Raw genomic sequence first — 20,460 nt, forward strand, 5'->3', positions numbered from 1 at the left:
AGAAGTACATGGAAAAGAGGAAGAAGTTGTTTCTTGGGTTTGTTGATCTGGAGAAAGCATTCGATAGGTTCCACGTGAAGTAGTGACATGGGCATTGAGGAAGTTAGGAGTGGAGGAATGGTTGATCAGAATAGTGATGGCAATGTACAAAAGAACACGCACAGCTGTAAGGACGAAGGACGGGAACAGTGGTGAGTTTGAGGTGAAGGTGGGAGTGCATCAGGGGTCGGTACTAAGTCCACTACTATTTGTAGCTGTGATGGAGGTGCTGGCTCGGAACGTAAAGGAGGGTTTACCGTGGGAGTTGTTGTATGCAGATGATCTGGTGTTGATTGCAGAAAGTATGGATGGACTGAAGGAGAAGATGAACAAGTGGAAGGAATGTATGGAGACAAAAGGTCTGAAGGTGAATATCAGAAAAACGAAGGTGATGGCAAGTGGTAAAGCATGTGGTGAGGTGGAAAGAACTGAGAAGTGGCCGTGTGCTGTGTGCAGGAAGGGTGTCGGAGTGAATTCCATTCAATGTACTATGTGCGCTGAGTGGGTTCATCAAAAATGTAGTGGTTTGAGAGGGTCATTAACCAGTGTGGCAGCTACATTCAAGTGTAAGGTGTGCACAGAGGAGCTGCAGATGGAGGAAATGTTGAGTTGGATCTTGGAGATGGCATGAAGCTGGAAGGTGTGAAAACATTTTGTTACCTCGAGACATGCTGAATGGAAAAGGTGGATCAGACTCGGCAACGGTTGCTAGAGTGAGATGTGCATGGAAGAAGTTTCGGGAACTGAGTGGCGTGCTGACGAGGAGGGGAGTGTAGTTGAAGCTGAAGGGAAAGATGTATGCTGCATGTGTGAGAAGTGTTGTGATTTATGGGAGCGAGACATGGGTAATGAACGTAGAGCAGCAACGACGGCTGGAAAGGGTGGAAATGTGAATGGTTCGGTGGATGTGTGGAGTATCGTTGAGAGAGAGGAAGACAAATGACGAATTGCAAAAGATGATGGGAATAGAGCCTGTGATGGATGCTGTCAAGAGAAACAGTTTGAGATGGTATGGCCATGTGTTGAGGAAGGATGAAAGTGACTGGTTGAGAAGAGTGATGGAAATGAATGTAGAAGGAAGTAGTGGACGGGGAAGACCGAGAAAGACTTGGCTAAAGATGGTCGAAGAAGAAATGCGGGCAAGGGGGTTAACAAGGGGAGATTCAGAAAATAGGGCAAAATGGAGAAGATTGTCATGGTCGAACTCCCGCTCTTGCAGGCAAAATGGCCTTAAAATGCCTGTTGTTGTTGTTGTTGTTGTTGTTGTCTCCATGCTCATTGCGGTACACACAGTGACACAAAACAGCAGAATGACTCCTTTTCTCTATTTAAACTGGTTGAATGAGTGATTTTTATATTGCAGGCACCTGCAGCTTACCACAAGTGAGTTCAATTCAAAAGTAAAGGATAATCACCTGCTTGAAATCTAATTATTTATAACAACTTCTAAAATGTGCCAATAATATTGCCCGGGCCATTTTAGGACGTCTATGTGGAATAAGCTCAGATTTAATAATTTTTTCAGCTTTTTTGTTTTGTTCCACTGCAAACCAAAGAAATACATATGTGGATCCCAAAATAGTTTTTAATTTCAACAATTTTCTGAAATAAATGGTGCATTATTTGAAAAAAAGTGCAAGAATGCCGATATTTTTGGCCACGACTGTACCTCGGAGTAGAAGAGGGCCACCAAATATGTCACAAACAATTGCGCAAAATAATCGCCAAAAATACCTACGAAGAACAAAGCTGATCATGAAAACATACCTCTCCCCAAGAAACAAAATCAAAGCCATAAACCAGCGCGCAGTACGAGTGTTCCAATATAGCTGCGGAATAATAAACTGGGCTCAATCAGAAATCAACAAGTTATACATCAAAACAAGAAAACTCCTCACCATCCACAAAATTATTTACAAAAACCAGTGCATCCCGAGAATGTACCTGCTGAGACGAGAGGGAGGGAGCGGCCTGATGGAACTCATCCAGGTGCACAGAGCGATGAGTGTAGGACTAGCTGAGTATGTAAAATGCTCAAAAGACTATCGGATGCAATTTGTAAACAAACATGAACACAACAAAACCTGAAAAAGCATCCCAAAGTCACCTTGCAAATAATTTCCAAAAACAGGTGTCAACAGAAGATGCCACACAGGAAAATGTAACAGTAACAAATACAGCCCCAACAACAACAAAAAAAGACAACAGAAATATCAAGAAATATACACCAACAACTGGGAGAATGGCAAAAGAGCAGGAAAATACAAAAAATAATTGGACAGAGAGGGGATAGACAAGGAAGGCTCATTGGAATGGCGAAGAAGAGATCAGCTCAGCGGGGACGGAGAACGAATCATAATAAATGCCCAAGATCGAGGACACTACACCAATGGATTTAAAAAGATGGCGGGACTGAGCCAGACGGACAGGTGTAGATTCTGCAAGACAGAAACAGAAAGTACGAGTCACCTGCTCTCAGGATGCAAAAAACTATTATCAGAACAACTTTACACACAACGACACAACAAAGTATGCCAAGCGATTCATTGGCAAATCTGCAAAAATGTAAACATCCCAGGACCAGAAAACTCATGGAAACACGAACAAAGGGCAATCATTGAAAATGAGGACGACGTGCTCATATACAACCTGATGATTCCATTGAGCGTGAACATAGAAAACATAGCATCGCGTCCGGACATTGTACTCAGGAACAAAAAGGAAAAGACAGCATTGATGATTGAGATATCAGTACCCAGTGATTTTGGCCTTAACAACGCAGAAATCAAGAAAATGACCAAATACCAGGACCTCAAAAATGAGGTCAATAGATGTTGGAAGCTGAAGAGCATCAAAATTGTACGAGTGATAATTGGAGCAACAGGAATGATGAAGAAGAACCTCACAGAGATTTTAAAAACGATCCCCGGGAATATTACCACAAATGAACTACAACTGGAGGCAATCTGGGGTTCAGTGACGATCCTGAAAAGATCCCTTGGAAAAAAAAGTGAAAATGTTGATCAGTTTGGTCCATGAACCAGGATCCCTTACTGAAGAGAAGGTGGATACTTCGGGTCCTGGGAGGAATCTGTTCCACCTCCTGAAACCCACAAATGGAGATAACAACCAACGACACACACACGTGCACACGTACACACACACACACACACACACACACACACACACACACACACACACACACACCCTTTTACTATTATAGACAGCATGTTGGAATTTGGTTCTTGGTTTAAATATCTTTGTTAAAATTAAAATCAGTAAATTTTTTGTTTCGTCTCTCTTTCAAAGAGTGATTAAAACGCTCGATGACGACTGCTTTTCCCTCAAAAAGTGCTACACAATGCAATATCGTTATATTTGAGGAAATTCAAAAATATTTTGTGATATAACTCTCTTCTGTTCCCTCATAAGTCCATAACTTCTTTGGTTTTATTTTGCTTTTATTAAATACTAGCTGATTGCACCCGGTGTTGCCCGGGTTCTTTTTGAATGAATTTACTACTATAATTCAGCTTTTACTCGCAGCCGTAGAAGATTGACTATTATAATTCAGCTCAGCTTTTAATTGCGAAATGGGCCCAGCCCAGCTGAGGTGGCCTCGACTGGCCTCGCCACCTAGCCTATAACCTTCCTGGGGCCCGTCCCGAAATTTTTGGTTCTTTTTGAATGAATTTACTACTATAATTCAGCTTTTACTCGCGGCCGTAGAAGATTGACTACTATAATTCAGCTCAGCTTTTAATTGCAAAATGGGCCCAGCCCGGCCGAGGCGGCCTCGACCGTCCTAGCCACCGAGCCTATAACCTTCGCGGGGCCCGTCCCAGAATTTTTGGTTCTTTTTGAATGAATTTACTACTATAATTCAGCTTTTACCCGCAGCCGTAGAAGATTGACTATTATAATTCAGCTCAGCTTTTAATTGTGAAATGGGCCCAGCCCGGTCCAGGCGGCCTCGACCGGCCTCACCACCCAGCCTATAACCTTCCCGGGGCCAGTCCCGACATTTTTTGTTTCAGAGGTTTCCTCCTATCTTTCACCGTTTAGGAGATTAGCGCATGCAGACAAACAAACAAACAAACAAAAACTTTCTGTTATATATATATATATGGAAAGAAGATATGTTGAAAGGCTAACATAAGAGTATTACCTTTTTAATTTTCAAAGGAACAATCCATGCATATTTACTCCTTAAATCAATAACGGTTAAGGTATACTTGTATCCCTTCTCATTGTTAAGTTCAATTGAGTCAGCAGATCATATGTAATCAACTGCTTTGGAATAAGCCTTCCTTCCTTCAAACTTTGTGATTATTGGCATATGTAATTCATCAGCTAACAGCTTATTACCTCCACCACCAAAAGGTGGATGAAGGTTATGTTTTCACCCCTGTCTGTCTGTTTGTCCGTTTGTGAACAAAATATCTCAAATAGTTGTGGACGAATTTGTACGACACTTGGCAGAGATGTAGCGTATGTCAGAAGGACGAAATGATTTGATTTTGGTGAAGATCCGGATTCGGATCCGGCTACTAGAATTTTTTAAGTGATTCTTCACCATTGGGAGATAGGGCCAAAAACGATACATAGCATGATATCTCAAAAAGTTGTGGACAGATTTGGATGAGACTTGGTGGACCGGTTGGGTGTCTGACAAGGACGATTCGATTCGATTTTGGTGAAGATCTGAATATCGATTCGGATAGGAGAATTATTTAATTATCAAGTGTTTCTTCACCATTGGGAGATAGGGCCAAAAACGATACATAGCAGGATATCTCAAAAGGTTATGGATGGATTTCGATGAAACCTGTTGGACAGGTTGTGTGTGTGACAACGAAGAATCGATTCAATTTTGGTGAGGATCCGAATCTGGATCCGGCTAGTATAATTTTTAAGTGATTCTTCACCATTGAGTGTATGGCCAACCAGGTGGAGGTATGCTCTCGACCGAGTGCCGTTCTAGTGACAAAGCCCTAATTTTACTTTTGCATTTATCATCCTCTTCCCTGTTTGTCGTTAAAGGCGGCAAAAAGGGTTGGCGTCAGGAAGGGCATCCGGCCGTAAAACATTGCTTCAAAAAGGGGACCGAAAAACAACAACAACCACGGTTCCCGAAAAAGGCCAACCCCCGCTTTGCGGGGAAAAATGGCCTCTAAAGGTGGTTTTTGTTTTTGTTTTTATCCTCTTCCCTAAAAACCTATCAACTTTTTCTCTCAACTTTGGATTTCGTATCAAAGACAAATTATACAACATTTGTCTATCGGCTTTGTGTTTTTCATCCAACGTTGTGCTCATATCAAAATAAATATAGCATTTCATACAGAAGTGCAGAGCACCAAGACACAGCTATGTATCAGAACATTCCTTTTCAATAAAATAATTATGCACAAGTATGTCGTGCTCCATGTAGGCAGAGTGTTTGTGATTTATTTGAAGAAGGTTCGCTTTGCAAGAATGAGGTTGTAGTGATTAACGGTTTAGAGCGGCTTAAGGTACAGTGGCCTCAAGATACCCCCTCCAAAGTTTTCACATTTTTATGTCACTTGAGCTTATTTCATGATGCTTTCAAATCAAACTAAATATGTAGACTATACACAAACTACCTCATAGTGATAATGATAAAAAAAATTCAGATAAAATGTAAATACGTTAGATTATTCAAACAAGTATTCAAACCCTTTGCCGAATTGACCCTAAATCACTTCAAGAACAAATTCTTTGTTTGAAAGGTTACAAAATAAGTGTAATAGGTTTGACTTGTGTGTAATCAGATGTTTAACTGAAAAATTAAGCTCCACCACTTATCGAAGGAATTTTAAGGTGCAACTCACTCATTCAACCACCAACGTAAACATGAAGACCGAGGATCTTTCTAAAGAAGTGAAACATAAAGTGGTGGAGTAGCACTGTTCAGGAGGGTTGTAAGATTTAAGTCACTCATTATCCCTTTGAACACAGTGAAATCCATCATCAAGAAGAGGAGGACGTATCATACCACCCAGATCTACCCCAATAAGGTCACCCATCCAAACAAGGAGGAAACTGGTTCGGGATGTCACTGTAAATCCAACAATGACTGAAAGATCTGCAAGACTCTATGCCCAAGATGGGGGTCAGTGCCCATCAATCAACAATGTCTCCTTTCCTTCACAAAGCTGCTCTCCATGGACAGGTTGTAAGAAAGAAGCCATTACTGAAAAAGATGCATCTAAAAGATCGTATGGAGTTTGTGAAAAAGCATCTTAATCATACTGCAGGCATGTGGAGAAACCTTTTGTGGTCAGACGAGTCAAAAATTTTACTTTTTGGTCTAAATTCAAAGCATTCCTTCTGGTGCAAGCCTAACGCTGCACATCACCCAGTCAACACCATCCCTACTGTCGAGCATGGTGGTGGCAACATGATGTTATGGGGCTGCTTTTCATCAGCAGAGACTGGCAAGCTTGTCAGGATAGAAGGGACAATGGACGGTGCAAAGTACAGGGGAATCCTTGATGAAAATCTGCTCGAGTCAGCCATTTAATCTGAAACTGCGTAGAAGATTCACATTTCAGCAGGACAACGATCCGGAGCACAAAGCTAAAGTCACACGGGAGTGGCCGAATAAGAAGAAAATAAATGTTCTTGAGTGGCTTGGTTGGGCAGCTCGGTACACATACAAGGATATGTACAAGGGTATACAAGGAACTTTGGTACAGGAGGAGGCCATTCGGCATATCATACCTGCACCACACCAATATCAGATACTATCACTGATCCACACACAAACTACCGGCAAGTCCTGCCCATTAGGTAGTAGGTATGATATGCCTTTCTTAGGTAGTAGGTTGGAGACAGCAAGCACCCAGGGTGGTGCTACCGTCCTGACTTAGGAGTGTTAAAGTGGTGCCCAGAACCATCTTACACTCTCCGTGTCAGGATTGTTGGTCTTACTTTCTGTCTCACTCAAACTAACGCTACAGGACTAGCTTTGATCTCTATTTCTCACAAACAAACACCATACACTTTTCATCATACATTTTTCTTCTCTTTTATTTAAGGCCTGGCATCGATGAGGGCTACACAGTCCGTAACCGGAGCCTCCAACATTGAATTTTTTTATTTATCTCTGGACTCTTCTATCTCCAATGCATCTAAGTACCTTATTCCCTTCAGTATGCATACGTTTCCTCTTGCACTTAGGTATGCAGCACAAGTACACATCATAATTCTGGTGGAGTATGAGGCTTCTCTTGCATATGGGTACGCAGATCAACGACACATAGTCATCCCCATGGGATGTGGGGGCTCTTATAGGCATTTTCTTTGCCTCACACGGACCTAGATCACTCTTCTCATATTACTCTCCAATTCCTCTCGTGAGCAAAGCATCGGCTTGGCAAGGATAAACAAAATAAGTACATACTCTACTAGCCTTAAACAATGCACAATGTTACCTATTTTGATTTGTCCAGTGAAGATTCTGTCGTACAATAGAATAATAAAAGTGCAAACGTTATAGTGCTTTATTGGTGAAATATGTCATTTACTTGGCTGATCTTTCATTCATCCCATAATTAAAAACCCTTTTGGGTGCAGATAAAAACAAAGATAATGATCATATTTCAGTCTTAACTAAAACGTGTTATAAGTAAATAAAGAAATCTTCAACGAACTGTAGGTGCACACCTGAGGGTGGAAATGGATGCCATCATAACGGTACAGCTTGTGTTGTCCTTTTTTGAGCGCTGGATCCAATAACAGTTTGTAACTCCTCCATTGGTGCTGCGGACCGGTCCGTCGGACGTCGCCTCCTGCACGGCCTGCATCGGCAACGCCATTCACTGCACATGGGGAAAGGAACACGAGCCAAAAACTGAAGAGGGGGAGAATGATTGATGGATTTGGTTGATGCATGAAAGCAAATGCATGAAGAAGAACAACAAAAAGAAAGAAATTAAAATAAAATCTGTTTTTTGGGGAGGAGGGAGGGAGGGAGGACAGACGGGAGTAAAGAAGGTGTGAAAAAAAGGAAGAGATAAAGATGAAGTTCCGGCGTGGGGAGGGGGTGAGACATAGGGCTCTGGCATGGGGAGGGGGAGAGACACAGGGCTCCGGCGTGGGGAGAGGGCGAGACGCAGGACTGCAGCATGGGGAGGGGGTGAGATGCAAGGTTCCGGTGTGGGGAGGCGGTGTGACACAGGGCTCTGGCGTGGGGAGGGGGTGTGACGTATGGCTCTGGCATGGGAAGGGGTGACTGGCAGGACCCCGCAGGGGGGAAAATCGCAGCACCACCAAAGGAGTTGAGGGAAGGCATCGGTCACAGGAAAAAGGCGCAGGACTCTGGTGGAAAACGCACAGATTCCCGGTGATTGGAAAACACGCAGGTTCCCAGTGAGCGAAAAACGTGCAGGATGCCAGTGAGCGAAAATCACGCAGGTTCCCAGTGAGAGGAAAAAGCGCAGGTTCCCGGTGAGCGGAAAACGTGCAGGTTGCCGGTGAGCAAAAAACACGCAGGTTCCCAGTGAGCGGAAAAAGTTCAGGTTCCCAGTGAGCCGAAAACACACAAGTTCCTGGTGAGCGGAAAACGCGCAGGACCCCAGTGAGCTGAAAACGTGGAAATGCGCAGGTTCCCGGTGAGCGGAAAACACGCACGTTCCAGGTGAGCTGTAAAACGCTGAAAATGTGAAGGACCCCGGTGAGCGGAAAACGCACAGGATCCTGGTGATCTAAAAACGCGCAGGTTCCCGGTGAGCGGAAGATGCGCAGGACCCCGGTGAGCTGAAGATGTGCAGGACCCCGGTGAGATGAAGATGCGCAGGACCCCGGTGAGATGAAGATGCGCAGGACCCCGGTGAGCTGAAGATGCGCAGGACCCCGGTGAGCTGAAGATGCGCAGGACCCCTGTGAGCTGAAGATGCGCAGGACCCCGGTGAGCGGAAGACATGCAGGTTCCCAGTGAGCGGAAGACATGCAGGGTCCCGGTAAGCGGAAGACATGCAAGTTCCCGGTGAGCGGAAATGCGCAGGTTTCCAGTGAGTGGAAAACACGCAGGTTCCCGGTGAGAGGAAAACGCGCAGGTTCCCGGTGAGTGGAAAACACGCAGGTTCCCGCTGAGTGGAAAACACGCAGGTTCCCGGTGAGTGGAAAACACGCAGGTTCCCAGTGAGTGAAGAAAAACGTGCAGGATGCCGGTGAGCGAAAAACACGCAGGTTCCCAGTGAGAGGAAAATGCGCCGGTTCCCGGTGAGCGGAAAATGTGCAGGTTGCCGGTGAGTACAAAACACACAGGTTCCCAGTGAGCGGAAAAAGCGCAGGTTCCCAGTGAGTGGAACACGCACAGGTTCCCGGTTAGCTGAAAACGCGGAAAACACGCAGGACCCCGGTGAGCTGAAAACGTGCAGGTTCCCGGTGAGCGGAAAACGCGCAGGACCCTGGTGATCTGAAAATGCGCAGGTTCCCGGTGAGCTGAAGATGCGCAGGACCCCGGTGAGCTGAAGATGCACAGGTTCCCGGTGAGCGGAAGACATGCAAGTTCCTGGTGAGCGGAAAATGCGCAAGTTCCCGGTGAGCGGAAAACGCGCAGGTTCCCGGCGAGCGGAAAAAGCGCAGGTTCCCGGTGAGCGGAAAAAGCGCAGGTTCCCGGTGAGCGGAAAAAGCGCAGGTTCCCGGCGAGCGGAAAAAGTGCAGGTTCCCGGCGAGCGGAAAAAGCACAGGTTCCCGGTGAGCGGAAAAAGCGCAGGTTCCCGGTGAGCGGAAAAAGCGCAGGTTCCCGGTGAGCGGAAAAAGTGCAGGTTCCCGGTGAGCGGAAAAAGCGCAGGTTCCCGGTGAGCGGAAAAAGCGCAGGTTCCCGGTGAGCGGAAAAAGCGCAGGTTCCTGGTGAGCGGAAAAAGCGCAGGTTCCCGGTGAGCGGAAAAAGCGCAAGTTCCCGGTGAGCGGAAAAAGCGCAGGTTCCCGGTGAGTGGAAAAAGCGCAGGTTCACGGTGAGCGGAAAAAGCGCAGGTTCCTGGTGAGCGGAAAAAGCGCAGGTTCCCGGTGAGCGGAAAAAGCACAGGTTCCCGGTGAGCGGAAAAAGCGCAGGTTCCCGGTGAGCGGAAAAAGCGCAGGTTCCCGGTGAGCGGAAAAAGCGCAGGTTCCCGGTGAGCGGAAAAGGAGCAGGACCCCGGTGATCTGAAGATGCGCAGGACCCCGGTGAGCTGAAGATGCGCAGGACCCCGGTGAGCTGAAGATGCGCAGGACCCCGGTGAGCTGAAGATGCGCAGCACCCCAGTGAGCTGAAGATGCGCAGGACCCCAGTGAGCGGAAGACATGCAGGTTCTTGGTGAGCGGAAGACATGCAAGTCCCCGGTGAGCGGAAAACATGCAGGTTCCCAGTGAGTGGGAAACACGCAGGTTCCCAGTGAGAGGAAAAAGCACAGGTTCCTGGTGAGCGGAAAACGTGCAGGTTGCTGGTGAGCAAAAAACATGCAGGTTCCCAGTGAGCGGAAAAATCACAGGTTCCCAGTGAGCTGAAAACGTGCAGGATGCCGGTGAGCGGAAAATGCACAGGATGCCGGTGAGCTGAAAATGTGCAAGATGCCAGTGAGCGGAATATGCATAGGATGCCGGTGAGCGGAAAACTCACAGGATGCTGGTGAGCGGAAAACGCACAGGATGCCGGTGAGCGGAAAATGCGCAGGATGCCGGTGAGCGGAAACTGCGCAGTGCGCAGGATGCCATGAGCGGAAAATGCGCAGGATGCCAGTGAGCGGAAACTGCGCAGGATGCCATGAGCGGAAAATGCGCAGGATGCCGGTGAGCAGAAAATGTGCAGGATGCCAGTGAGCTGAAAACGTGCAGGGTGCCAGTGAGTGGAAAATCGCGCAGGACCCCGGTGAATGGAAAATCGCGCAGGACCCCGGTGAGCTGAAAATGTGCAGGATTCCGGTGAGCGGAAAATGCGCAGGACCCCGGTGAGCTGAAAACACGCAGGTTCCCGGTGAGCGGAAAATGTGCAGGTTCCCGGTGAGCTGAAAACACCCAGGACCCTGGTGAGCTGAAAATGTGCAGACACCGGTGAGCTGATATTGCGGAGCACAACTGTGAGCAGAAAACGTGCAGGATCCAGGTGAGCGGAAAATGGACAGGGCTCTGGGGTGGGTGGGACGCGTAGGACCCCGGGGGAGGCAATGCGCGCTGGGGTGGGGGATGTTCACGACACAAGTGCCCCGTTAGGCCAAGGAGGGTACATGACACAAGTACCCTGCAGTGGAGGGTATATGTCACAAGCACCCTGTGGGAGGGACACATGTCACAACTGACTTGCTTGGGGGAAACAACTCAAAACTACCCAAATACCCAAATCAACACAACACAAGCATGACACAACTTGGGGGTATCCTTTGCGGTATGTCACAAGTATTCTTTGGGGGGGGGGGGGAGGGAGGATGGAGGTTGCATGTCACAAGTATCCTTTGGGGGGTGGGGGAGTTGAGGCTGGTGGGGGAGGGGGGTAGGGGTTGCATGTCACAAGTATCCTATGGGGAGTGTGGTTGCATGACAACTTGGGCGTATCCTTCGGGGATGTTGCATGGCAAGTACCCTCTGCATAGGGGATGGGAAGGAGGGAATGAGTTTGATTGATAGAAATATCCTTTGGGGGAGTTCATGACAAGTATCCTGGGGGAAGGGGGATGCAGAACACAAGTATCTTTTCCTTTGGGGGGGTGGGTTGCTTGACAAGTATCTTGCGTGGAGAAGGGTTACATGACACAAGTATCACTTGGGGTGGGGGAGGGGGGTGTTGCTGGACACTTCACACAATTATCCTTTGGGGGGTTGCATGAAACAAGTTTCCTTTCAAGTGTTTCAATGACAAGTATCCTGCGGAGATGGGGGTTGCATGAGACAAGTATCCTTTGAAGGGTTTCAATGACAAGTATCCTGCGGAGATGGGGGTTGCATGAGACAAGTATCCTTTGAAGGGTTTCAATGACAAGTATCCTTTGATCGGGTTGCATGACAAGCATCCTCTGGGTGGGGGGAGGTAGGCGGTGTTGTATGACGCAGCCATCCTTTGGGGGAGATGCCTGACAGGTATCCTGTGGGGAGGGGTTTGCATGTCACAAGTATCCTTTGGGGGATGGTGGGAGTTGTATGACAAGTATCCTGTGGGGTGGGGGGGTTGCATGACACAAGTATCCTCTGGGGGAGCTGCTTGACAGGTATCCTGTGGGGAGGGGGGTTGCATAGCACAAGTATCCTTTGGGGGAACTGCCTGACAGGTATCCTGCGGGGAGGGGCTTGCGTGACACAAGTATCCTTTGGGTGTGGAGGAGGAGTTGCATGACAAGTACCCTGCAGGCAGAAGGTTGGGGGGTGGGGGTGGAAGACAATTATCTTGTGTGGAGGAGGGTTGCATGACAAGTATCATTTGCGGGGGATTCCATGACACAACTATCCTTTGGGTGCGTTTCATGTCACATGTATCCTTTGGAGTGGTTGCATGGCAAGTATTCTGTGGGGAGGGGGTTGCATGTCACAATTAGCGTTTGGGGAATGGTGGGGGGTTGCAGGTCGCAAGTATTATTTGGGGGGGTTGCATGACAAGTATTTTGTGGGAGGCGGGTTACATGACACAAGTATCCTTTGGGGAAGTGGAGGTTGCATGACAAGTATTCTGTGGGGAGAGGAGTTGCATGACACAAGTATCCTTTGGGGGGGTTGCATAACAAGTATTCTGTGGGGAGAGGAGTTGCATGACACAAGTATCCTTTGGGGGGGTTGCATGACAAGTATTCTGTGGGGAGAGGGGTTGCATGACACAAGTATCCTTTGGGGGGTGCGGGGGGGTTGCATGTCACATGTATCCTTTGGGGGCGGTGGGGGAGGGGGTTGCACGTCAGAATTATCTTGCTTGATGCTGGTGGGGGGTGGGGGGGATGGAGGTTGCATGTCACAAGTATTCTTTGGGGGGAATGGGGGGGTTGCATGTCAGAATTATCTTGCTTGGGGCTGGTGGGGGAGGGGGGGGTGGAGGTTGCATGTCACAAGTATCCTTTGGGGAGGTGGAAGTTGCATGTCACAAGTATCCTTTGTGGTGTGGGGGGGGAGGGAGGGGTTGCATGCCACAAGTATACTTTGGGGGGGTGGAGGTTGCACGTCACAAGTATTCTGTGGGGAGAGGAGTTGCATGACACAAGTATCCTTTGAGGGCGTGGGGGCAACGGGGTGTTGGGGGCGGGGGGGTGGCATGTCACAACTATCCTTTGGGTTGGGTGCATATCAGAATTATCTTGCTTGATGCTGGTGGGAGGGGGTGGAGGTTGCATGTTAAAAGTATTCTTTGGGGGGGGGGGTGGAAGTTGCATGTCACAAGTATCCTTTGTGGGGTTGTGGGGGGGGGGGTTGCAGGCCACAATTATCCTTTGGGGGTTGGGGGGTTTGCATGTGAGAATTATCTTACTTGGGGCTGGTGGGGGGGGGGGGGTGTGGAGGTTGCATGTCACAAGTATCCTTTGTGGGGTGGGGTGGGGGGGTTGCATGCCGCAAGTATCCTTTGGGGGGGGGGGTGGAGGGATGGGGTTGCATGTCAGAATTATCTTGCTTGGGGCTGGTGGGGGAGGGGGGGTGGAGGTTGCATGTCACAAGTATCCTTTGGGGGGGCGGGTGGAAGTTGCATGTCACAAGTATTCTGTGGGGGGGGGGGGTGGAGGGGTTTCACGTCAAGTATCCTTTGGGGGAGGATGGAGGGGGTTGCAAGGCACAAGTATCCTTTGGGGGAGGATGGAGGGGGTTGCACGTCACAAGTATCCTTTGGGGGAGGGGGGTTAGGGGGTTGCATGTCACAAGTATCCTTTGGGTTGGGTGCATATCAGAATTATCTTGCTTGATGCTGGTGGGAGGGGGTGGAGGTTGCATGTTAAAAGTATTCTTTGGGGGGGTGGGGTGTGGAAGTTGCATGTCACAAGTATCCTTTGTGGGGTCGTGGGGGGGGGGGGTGGAAGTTGCATGTCACAAGTATCCTTTGTGGGGTTGTGGGGGGGGGGGGTTGCAGGCCACAATTATCCTTTGGGGGTTGGGGGGTTTGCAAGTGAGAATTATCTTACTTGGGGCTGGTGGGGGGGGGGGGGTTGCATGTCACAAGTATCCTTTGTGGGGTGGGGTGAGGGGGTTGCATGCCGCAAGTATCCTTTGGGGGGGGGGGTGGAGGGATGGGGTTGCATGTCAGAATTATCTTGCTTGGGGCTGGTGGGGGAGGGGGGGTGGAGGTTGCATGTCACAAGTATCTTTTGGGGGGGCGGGTGGAAGTTGCATGTCACAAGTATTCTGTGGGGGGGGGGGTGGAGGGGTTTCACGTCAAGTATCCTTTGGGGGAGGATGGAGGGGGTTGCAAGGCACAAGTATCCTTTGGGGGAGGATGGAGGGGGTTGCACGTCACAAGTATCCTTTGGGGGAGGGGGGTTAGGGGGTTGCACGTCACAAGTATCATTTATGGGGCTGAGGGGGTTGCATGTCACAAGTATCCTTTGGGGGGAGTTGAGGGGGTTGCACGTCACAAGTATCATTTAGGGGGCTGAGGGGGTTGTACGTGATAAGTATCCTATGGGGGGGATGGAGGGGGTTGCACGTCACAAGTATCCTTTAGGGGGGTTGAGGGGGTTGCATGTCACAAGTATCCTTTGGGGGGATTGAGGGGGTTGCATGTCACAAGTATTATTTTGGGGGTTGAGGGGGGGGGATTGAGGGGGTTGTACGTCACAAGTATTCTTTAGGGGTGATGGAGGGGGTTGCATGTCACAAGTATCCTTTGCCGGGATGGAGGGGGTTGCACGTCACAAGTATCATTTAGGGGGCTGAGGGGGTTGCACGTCACAAGTATCCTATGGGGGGGGGGTGTAGGGGGTTGCACGTCACAAGTATCCTTTAGGGGGGATTGAGGGGGTTGCATGTCACAAGTATTATTTTGGGAGCTGAGGGGGTTGCACGTCACAAGTATCCTTTGGGGGGAGTTGAGGGGGTTGCACGTCACAAGTATCATTTAGGGGGCTGAGGGGGTTGCACGTCACAAGTATCGTATGGGGGGGTGTAGGGGGTTGCATGTCACAAGTATTATTTTTGGGGTTGAGGGGGGGGGGATGGAGGGGGTTGAGGAGGGGGTTGGAGGGGGTTGCACGTCACAAGTATCCTTTGGGGTGATGGAGGGGGTTGCACGTCACAAGTATCCTTTAGGGGGGTTGAGGGGGTTGCATGTCATAAGTATCCTTTGGGGGGATTGAGGGGGTTGCATGTCACAAGTATTATTTTGGGGGTTGAGAGGGGGTGGAGGGGGTTGCACGTCACAAGTATCCTTTAGGGGTGATGGAGGGGGTTGCACGTCACAAGTATTATTTTGGGGGTTGAGGGGGTTGCATGTCACAAGTATCTTGATTGGGGCTGGTAGGGGGGGGGGCGGTATGAAAAGCATGTCACTCATAGTCAAACGTACAGCACGCAGAATGCGAAGAGTACACACTAACATAGCATGGGGAACGAAAGGGAGAGACGGTTCTTCTCCAATGAGAGAGAAAGAAACAGATTGAAGAGAGAAAAGAAGAGAAGAGAGAGAAGTATCCGCGGCATGAATACACATCGTCAATCCAAAGAGGGAGAAGCAACGTCCCACTTGGGCGCCAAGCGTCCGCCACCTACCCGGTGCTGTTCTTCTGGCAGCCCCGTCGATCGGCCGCGAACTCTCCGCCGGTCTCCAGCCTCCGAGGGACATGACCGAAGCCGCGGGACGCGTGAGCGGCCGGGCCCGAAGATCACGAGCATTGGAGCCGCCGCTCCGTGTCCTCCTCTCGCTCGTCCGCTCTGTCTCCCTCTCTGTCCGTCCCGTCCGTGCTCTCGGCGCGGAGACACGGACGTGGAGGGGGGGAAGAGGAGGAGTGCAACCAAGAGGGGTTTTTACCCCGTGCTTCTTCCAAACCGCTTCGTCTGAGCAACGTCTGGAGCACCTTGGACTCCTTTCAGGTAGCGACGGCCGTTTCCCAAAGCAAACGAGAGCGGAGGTTTCAGGCGAAGCGTCACAAGAGCTTTCACTTGATACACTTGGGCAACAACATATCCTGTCCTCCGTTCTGGGCCCGCACTTTCGTCACCAACAGCCTTCTCTTTGTCATCTTCGGCGACGTTTCACTTTCCTCGACGTGTTCGCCAACATCATGTGCATTTCGTGTCGAGGAAACGGACGCTCTCTGTGAGACGGCGACGACGAGTCGAGCCGAGCCGTGCCGATCGTACCCGGTGGAGACGACTTCGTGGGCCCGTCGTGGCGAATCGCGTCGCGGGAATCGCGCGCGACTGTTTACCAGGACGAGTATAAAAGCTTCGCTGGGTCGGATGACGCCGTCAGTGGGTCGCTCTTGGTGTTGGGGACGTGCGGGCGGAATCCGAGCGAATCGAGGTCCCGGTGCCGCCATCAGGACCCGTAGCCCGGCGGGGTGGACGACGGTGCTCTTGTCGAATCTGATAAAAAGTTTCCCAGAATGGTCGTCGCGGGTCCTTCGGTTATAAGGGGTTTTCGGGTTGACCCGGGACCGTGGACCGTGTGGTCTCTCTCCCTGTTCCCGGCTCTGCTTGACCACTGAAGGAACCGTTTCCACCGCAAATGATCCCGGGATTTTGCATCAATTCGCCAATACATTCGCCTTTGGCCATGAACGTCTTCAGGGGCTTTTGCTGAATCCCAACGTGGGTCTCTGTCCGCTTTGGGATCTTAAAGGTGTCGCAACCCTAAATGAAAGTTTTTATCAAAGGTAACCTTTTTCCTCGTTTTTTTACACTAGTTGGGAATTCTAACAATAATTAATGTTTCACGTGTTTCGAACCTCGGTTTGTGGTTTCAATCCAGTCATTTGAAGGATGTGGTTATTATGGGCGACGATGTCATCATTTTCCATGTTTCAGATCCTCCATGAGTCCCCATCTCTAAACACTGATCCACCCGAGGATCCTCCGTCGCATGAACCCGCCCGGTGATGAATGCGACATGAAAACTGAACCTGTCGTGAAAACCGAGACCACAAATGAACACAATGTCACCCTGTCGCCCCCACCCGCCAACTCAGCCGCGCCACCATCGACGGAGCAAACATGGCGACGATGACCGAGCTCAAGTGGCTCTTCAATGGATTTACAAAGTCTCCGGGATGCCTTCTCATCTTTTGTATCACTGCATCGATGTGTATTCGTCAACCCCGGTAAACGTCACACGTGAGGCATCCATCCACCCAACCCCGGTAAACGTCACCCGTGGGGGATCCATCCACCCAACCCCGGTAAACGTCACCCGTGGGGGATCCATCCACCCAACCCCGGTAAACGTCACCCGTGTGAAATCCATACACCCAACTCCGGTAAACGTCACCCGTGGGGGATCCATCCACCCAACCCCGGTAAACGTCACCCGTGGGGTATCCATCCACCCAACCCCGGTAAACGTCACCCGTGTGAAATCCATACACCCAACCCCGGTAAACGTCACCCGTGGGGACCCATCCACCCAACCCCGGTAAACGTCACCCGTGGGGATCCATCCACCCAACCCCGGTAAACGTCACCCGTGGGGTATCCATCCACCCAACCCCAGTAAACGTCACCCGTGTGAAATCCATACACCCAACCCCGGTAAACGTCACCCGTGGGGACCCATCCACCCAACCCCGGTAAACGTCACCCGTGGGGATCCATCCACCCAACCCCGGTAAACGTCACCCGTGCGGCATCCATCTACCCAACCCCACTAAACGTCACCCATGGGGCATCCATCCACCCAACCCCGGTAAACGTCACCCGTGCGGAATCCATCAACCCAACCCGATAAACGTCACCCGTGGGGGATCCATCCACCCAACCCCGGCAAACGTCACTCGTGGGCGATCCATCCACCCATCCCCCATAAACGTCACCCTTGATGGACGTATCCACACCTCCTCCCCCACCCCCCTCCCCTATGATGGATGTATCCACCCTCCTTCCCCTCCCCTATGATGGATGTATCCACACCTCCTTCCTCCCCTCCCCTATGATGGATGTATCCGCACCTCCTTCCCCCACCCCCCCATGATGGATGTATCCACACTTCCTCCCCTCCCCTATGATGGATGTATCCGCACCTCCTTCCCCCCCCCCTCCCCTATGATGGATGTATCCACACTTCCTCCCCCCCCCCCCCTCCCCTATGATGGATGTATCCACACCTCCTCCCCCTCCCCTTTGATGGTTGTAACCACACCTCTTCTCCCTCCCTCCCTCCCTCCCCTATGATGGATGTACCCACCCTTTTGTGGTTTCAACTGCTTCACTCCATGCACAGACATCCATATTATAAAAGGACCCATGTCTGTCTGTTTGTTTGTCGAGTTGTAACTTGAGAATGGATTAACGGGTTTCAATAAATCCAACCACAGTGGATTCCGGTAACTCCCGGGAATGTTTATGATCCATTTTTTTTTTCTGTGTACATGGACACACGTGTCAAAACTGCAAATGGCAACACGTGACGTTGGTTATCCCTGCACGGAGAGCAGGATCTCCCAGGAATCCTTTATTTTCCTTTCCCCATAGATTATCCATCGCTGCAAAGATTGGGATTTCCGTGAACGAAGTGACGGGTCTTGTGTTGTAGTTTGTATATAAACAAGCAGCCTTTGTTTATGTTGTAGTTTGTATATAAACAAGCAGCCTTTATTTATGTTGTAGTTTGTAAATAAACAAGCAGCCTTTATTTATGTTGTAGTTTGTAAATAAACAAGCAGCCTTTATTTATGTTGTAGTTTGTAAATAAACAAGCAGCCTTTGTTTATGTTGTAGTTTGTAAATAAACAAGCAGCCTTTGTTTATGTTGTAGTTTGTAAATAAACAAGCAGCCTTTATTTATGTTGTAGTTTGTAAATAAACAAGCAGCCTTTATTTATGTTGTAGTTTGTATATAAACAAGCAGCCTTTATTTATGTTGTAGTTTGTATATAAACAAGCAGCCTTTATTTATGTTGTAGTTTGTAAATAAACAAGCAGCCTTTGTTTGTGTTGTAGTTTGTAAATAAACAAGCAGCCTTTATTTATGTTGTAGTTTGTAAATAAACAAGCAGCCTTTATTTATGTTGTAGTTTGTATATAAACAAGCAACCTTTATTTATGTTGTAGTTTGTATATAAACAAGCAGCCTTTGTTTATGTTGTAGTTTGTAAATAAACAAGCAGCCTTTATTTATGTTGTAGTTTGTAAATAAACAAGCAGCCTTTATTTATGTTGTAGTTTGTATATAAACAAGCAGCCTTTATTTATGTTGTAGTTTGTATATAAACAAGCAGCCTTTGTTTGTGTTGTAGTTTGTAAATAAACAAGCAGCCTTTATTTATGTTGTAGTTTGTAAATAAACAAGCAGCCTTTATTTATGTTGTAGTTTGTAAATAAACAAGCAGCCTTTATTTATGTTGTAGTTTGTAAATAAACAAGCAGCCTTTGTTTATGTTGTAGTTTGTAAATAAACAAGCAGCCTTTATTTATGTTGTAGTTTGTATATAAACAAGCAGCCTTTATTTATGTTGTAGTTTGTAAATAAACAAGCAGCCTTTATTTATGTTGTAGTTTGTAAATAAACAAGCAGCCTTTATTTATGTTGTAGTTTGTAAATAAACAAGCAGCCTTTGTTTATGTTGTAGTTTGTAAATAAACAAGCAGCCTTTATTTATGTTGTAGTTTGTATATAAACAAGCAGCCTTTATTTATGTTGTAGTTTGTATATAAACAAGCAGCCTTTATTTATGTTGTAGTTTGTAAATAAACAAGCAACCTTTGTTTGTGTTGTAGTTTGTATATAAACAAGCAACCTTTATTACCTTCGCAAAAGCGGAAGGTTATGTTTTGATCGCTGTGTATTTATTTGTATGTCTGTGTGTGTGTATGTTAATCGCATAACTCAAAAAGTATTCAACCGAATTGCATGAAATTTGGTGGGATGATTGGTTATTATACGGGACACATTTGATTAGATTTTGGGAAACAGATTTGCTCAAATTCTGACTATTTTTAACTCGATCGTATTTCACTCAAAGTTATGAGCGACTGAAGAAGAAGATGTCGATCCAGGACGTCATCACTATAACGCGATCTCCCGCGATCATTTCAACCTCAAAAAAAATTATAATTGCAGATTGACAATAGATGAGGCATATTAACAAACGAATGAAACAGATTTGCTCAAATTCTGACTATTTTTAACTCGATCGTATTTCACTCAAAGTTATGCGCGACTGAAGAAGAAGATGTCCATCCAGGACGTCATCACTATAACGCAATCTCCCGCGATCATTTCAACCTCAAAAAAAATTATAATTGCAGATTTGTCAAGAGATGAGGCATATTAACAAAGGAATGAAACAGATTTGCTCAAATTCTGAC

At 48.2% G+C, this 20,460-nt stretch overlaps 1 protein-coding gene across 1 annotated transcript in view; it reads right to left on the reverse strand.

Moving 5' to 3' along the window:
• LOC137429544 (histone-lysine N-methyltransferase SETD1B) overlaps positions 1-16,176 on the reverse strand; it is a 237,926-nt gene extending 221,750 nt beyond the window's left edge. Inside the window, exons 1-2 of the mRNA XM_078779562.1 lie at positions 15,709-16,176; positions 7,729-7,883 (exon numbers count right to left, since the gene is read on the reverse strand). Coding sequence (XP_078635688.1) covers positions 7,729-7,883; positions 15,709-15,781 — 228 coding nt within the window. The 5' untranslated portion in view covers positions 15,782-16,176. The remainder of the gene's footprint in view (positions 1-7,728; positions 7,884-15,708) is intronic.
• Positions 16,177-20,460: the final 4,284 nt, after the last annotated feature.

The sequence above is a fragment of the Myxine glutinosa genome, chromosome 6 (genome assembly GCF_964187855.1).
Source record: "Myxine glutinosa chromosome 6, kmMyxGlut1.1, whole genome shotgun sequence".
Lineage (NCBI taxonomy): Eukaryota > Metazoa > Chordata > Myxini > Myxiniformes > Myxinidae > Myxine > Myxine glutinosa.